The 4,067-nt window shown below is 42.8% G+C and overlaps 1 protein-coding gene across 1 annotated transcript in view; it reads right to left on the bottom strand.

Annotated features, from left to right (window-relative positions):
* Positions 1-1,826: 1,826 nt before the first annotated feature.
* TRIM36 (tripartite motif containing 36) overlaps positions 1,827-4,067 on the bottom strand; it is a gene marked incomplete at its 3' end in the record, with an annotated part of 17,281 nt that continues 15,040 nt past the window's right edge. The window contains exon 9 of the mRNA XM_009072933.1: positions 1,827-2,163. Coding sequence (XP_009071181.1) covers positions 1,827-2,163 — 337 coding nt within the window. The remainder of the gene's footprint in view (positions 2,164-4,067) is intronic.

The raw sequence follows: 4,067 nt of genomic DNA, 5'->3' as shown, positions 1-4,067 counted from the left end.
AATGGTGGAAGCCAGTAATGTGTGGTGTCCGTCAAGGGTCTGTACTGGCACCAGTGTTGATGTGGCTCTCATGAGGTTCCCCAAGACCGAGTACAAGGTCCAGCACCTGGATCTGGGTAATCCTCAGTATCAATATAGACTGGGGGATGGAGAGCAGCCCTGCAGAGAAGGACTTGGGAACCCTGGTGGATGAAAAATTGACCATGAACCAGCAATACGTGCTTGCAGTGCCAAAAGCAGCCTGGGTTGCTGGATGGCCAGCAGGGAAGGAGACAATTCTTCCACTCTGCTCTCCCAAGCTCTCACCTGGAGTACTGCATTCAACTCTGAGACCCCCCAGCAGAGTGGCTCCAGAGAGACATAAAAATGGTCAGAGGGCTGGAACACCTCTCCTGTGAAGACAGCTTGAAAGATCTGAAGTTGTTCAGCCTGGAGAAGAACAAGCTCCAAGGAGACCTTATTGTGGCCTTTAAATATATAAAGATGGCTTAAAAGATGGAGAGAGACTTTTTACCAAGGCCTGCAGAGACAGGACAAGGGGTAATGTTTTTTAACTAAAAGAGGTTAGATTTAGATGGGATGTAAGGAAGAAATTTCTAACAATGAGGTTGGTGAGACACTGGAGCAGGTTGCCCAGGGAAGCTGTGGTTCCCCATTTCTGGAAGCATTCAAGGTCAGGTTGAATGCAGCTTTGAGCAACCCGGTCTAGCAGAAGGTGTCCCTGCCCATAGCAGGAGGGTTGGAACTAGACAGTCTTTAAAGGTCCCTTCCAACCCAAACCATTCTGTGGTTCTGTGATTCTATGAAAAACTACTGTGTGATACAGTTTTCAAGACTTAAGGAACTGAAATTTGAAGGGAGACATCCTTTAAGGCAGAAAATAGGTCTCAAAATTTAATCAGTGCATTTTTAACATTCTTACTAACAAGAACCCAAGCTGCTACTAAATAAAAAATGAACCTATAAAAGCAAGTATTTAAAGAAATACCTGATTTTTGTTTGAAGTTCATATATCGTTACTCATGTCAATAACTTGCTTGCTTTAGCCTAAATACCAGGTACTATTACCCACACATGCAAACACTTCTGATTTTGGACTCCAATTTCTGACATTTAATGTACAATCGTATTTTATGTATTTTAGACAGCTTATAGTAAAAGCCTGGAAGAGTAAAACTTTCCATTATTCCACCAATGACACTAAGTATCAGAACTTTTAGCTTACAGTCACATAAATGGTATACAACATGCAATCAGTTTCAAGTTTACTCTCCTCTTTCCAAGTATAACTTACATGTTCAATGACAATTTTAATTTCTTCCTGGCTTATATTTTATTTTTGAAAATGCTACTTTGTGCTGAAAGGCCCAACTGGTGCTCAGGGGTTAACTGGAAATCATTTGACCCCTCAGAGGCATTCAGGCAGATTTCTTAGAAGGAGAATGGCAATCACATGCTGTCAGCTTTGACTCATTAAATACAAAACTGACTATGTAAGGATTTAAGTTAAATAAAAGGCAGATTTCGACCCCTGAAGAGTAAATTTTGGTTGCTAGTCCTGAAGAGTAAATTTTGGTTGTTAGTCAAACTTCTTCCCTGCTTCCCCCAGGAAAAAAAGTCTGTGGAGAACGGCATCGCACAGATCACAATAAAGGCAGAAGAGTTCCTCTGGTGCAGGAAGCACCTGGACTGTTTATCTAGAAAAAAACACGGGCCAGAGTCTTATGAACAACAGGCAGGTATACATAATTAATCATGACAGAAAACTAGGGTAGAATTCTTCTGCTTCCATTTTTCATCTAGGAACAGCAACGGGAAGAGATTACTGCACTAGATGTCATCGTGACAGCTTCCTCAAGGTGAACTGCTGCACCACCCATTAAAGCAAATGCTGGGTACATTATGCCAGAGCAATCCACCTCGCATTCATAAAGGCATTTCATACGGCCTGCATCATAAAACCCTACCCTACCTCTGTCACAGTCAAGACAAATGCCCAAGCATGACGGCAGGGGAAGGATTCTGCTTGCTGGATCCTTGGGTGCAGCAGGTGTAGTGGGGATAAAGAACTTCTTCATGCCTAAAGTGACCAGTGTGCAAAGCTGTGATGAGTCAAAGGAGGCATCTTCACTCCCACTGTCATGACCACTGTCTTGCTCATATCTAGAACAGAAAAACAACCATGTACTTTTGTCAAATTCTGAAGTGGGATCAGTGACGTGAACTGGAGAAAACAGTTTTGTAAGACAGGCAACAACACACAAACACCCACAAAACCTTGTGGGGTAAAGAATACCATAGAATATCATAGGGGTTGGAATGGCCCTTGGAGATCATCTAGTCCCAGCCACCCCTGCCATAGGCGGGGGAGCTGGAAGGGACCCACAAGGATCACCCAAGTCCAACTCCTGGCCCTGCACAACGACAACTCCCAAAATCCCTCTACATCCCTGACAGCATTGTCCAAATCCTTCCTGAACTCTAACAGGCTTGTAACAAAACAGAGTACAAAGAGTCATAGGTTAAGATGTTAACATGACCCTGTCTGTAGGTCTGAAGAGTTAAACTTGGTTTGAGTTGAGAGCACAGACTCAGGATGCTCAGCTCCATGGCAATACTAATGATTTATACATCTTTTAACCTTTTTATTAAAGACAGAGTATAAAAGTGAGAACAGTACAAAAAATATAGAATATCAAATATAAACAATTGAATCTTCCAGCTTCACCATATGCCTTATCCCCATCTCTGTTAGCAAATCAGTTATTCTTACAAGAACAATCTACAGATTGTTCTACAATTCTACAGTGGAAAGCAGCATCTCTCTATCGCTCCCATGTTGCCCAATCTTGCCTCCCCTGGCCACACCCTTTCTTTTTTTGCCTTAGAAGACACTGCTCAGCCAAACTGGCCTTTTGCCTTGCCTGCTTGACTTAGGATGTTTTGGAATTGCCTTCTCCTGTGCTCTTAGGAGGTGGTGCTTGAAAAGTGGCCAGCACTGATGGACCCCAGCACCTTCAAAAGCAGATTTCCAGGGGACCTTACTCACTAATTCGCTGAGCAGTCTGAAGTCTGCTCTCCTCACATACAGGATTGAAGCTCTGCTGATAGTCTTGCTCCTAACAACAGAGATTTTTAACTTGATTGTTTTGTGGTTGCTATATCCAAGATGACCAGCAATCACCACTTCACCCATGAGACTCTCTCTGTCAACAAGGAACAAATTAAGAACGCACCATTCCTAGTTGTTTCCCTTAGTACCTGTACAAATAAGTTACCATCCAGGTGTTTAAGGAATTTTCTGGACCTGTTTGTGCCAGCTGTGTGGTGTTCCCAGTTAACATCTGGCAAGTTGAAGGGCCCCATAAGGACAAGAGTGGTTGATTTAGAAATATCACTTAGTTCCTTAAAGAATAATTCATCAGTGTCTTCATCTTGGCTAGGTGGTCTATAGTAGAGTCCCACATGACATGCACTTTACGTGTTTGGCCCTTAATCTTTACCGAGAAGTTCTCAATTGTGCCACCACAAACTGTAAGCTCCATACCTTCCAGTCCCTTCATTACATAAACACACCACTCCCTGACTCGCATGCCCTGCCTGTCCCTCCTGAAGAGCCTGTAACCATCCAACAGGGCACTCCAGCCACCCCACCAGGCTTCACTTGCACCAATGATATATGCCAAAGCCAGGATGGAAGACATATTTAGTAGGTGGAGAACACTCACTTGGGGCACTTCAAACAATTAATCATAGCTACACTATAAGAAGGATGAGACCACAGAAAGCTTTACTAAGAAGCCGGTGTATCTAAACATACTCGTGCTAGCCAATCATTAATGAACCCAAAGGTATACTAATTTAGCAAATATGACCAGTCTTTACAGACAAGATGATGTCCTGTGAGTTTTCCATACTGCTGCTATATTGCACCATCTTTAAAATTCACAGCACAAAAAGTATTTGTTTAGCGGTTTAAGTTTTGGGGCTTTTTATAAGTGCTCTGTTTGAAGGCTTCCCTGAACCATTTCCCAGATGGTTACTGGAGAAAATTTGTAGCCATATTT

The sequence above is a fragment of the Acanthisitta chloris genome, unplaced genomic scaffold (genome assembly GCF_000695815.1).
Source record: "Acanthisitta chloris isolate BGI_N310 unplaced genomic scaffold, ASM69581v1 scaffold3594, whole genome shotgun sequence".
Taxonomy (NCBI): Eukaryota; Metazoa; Chordata; class Aves; order Passeriformes; family Acanthisittidae; genus Acanthisitta; species Acanthisitta chloris.
This window is presented reverse-complemented; position numbering and strand designations above follow the sequence as displayed.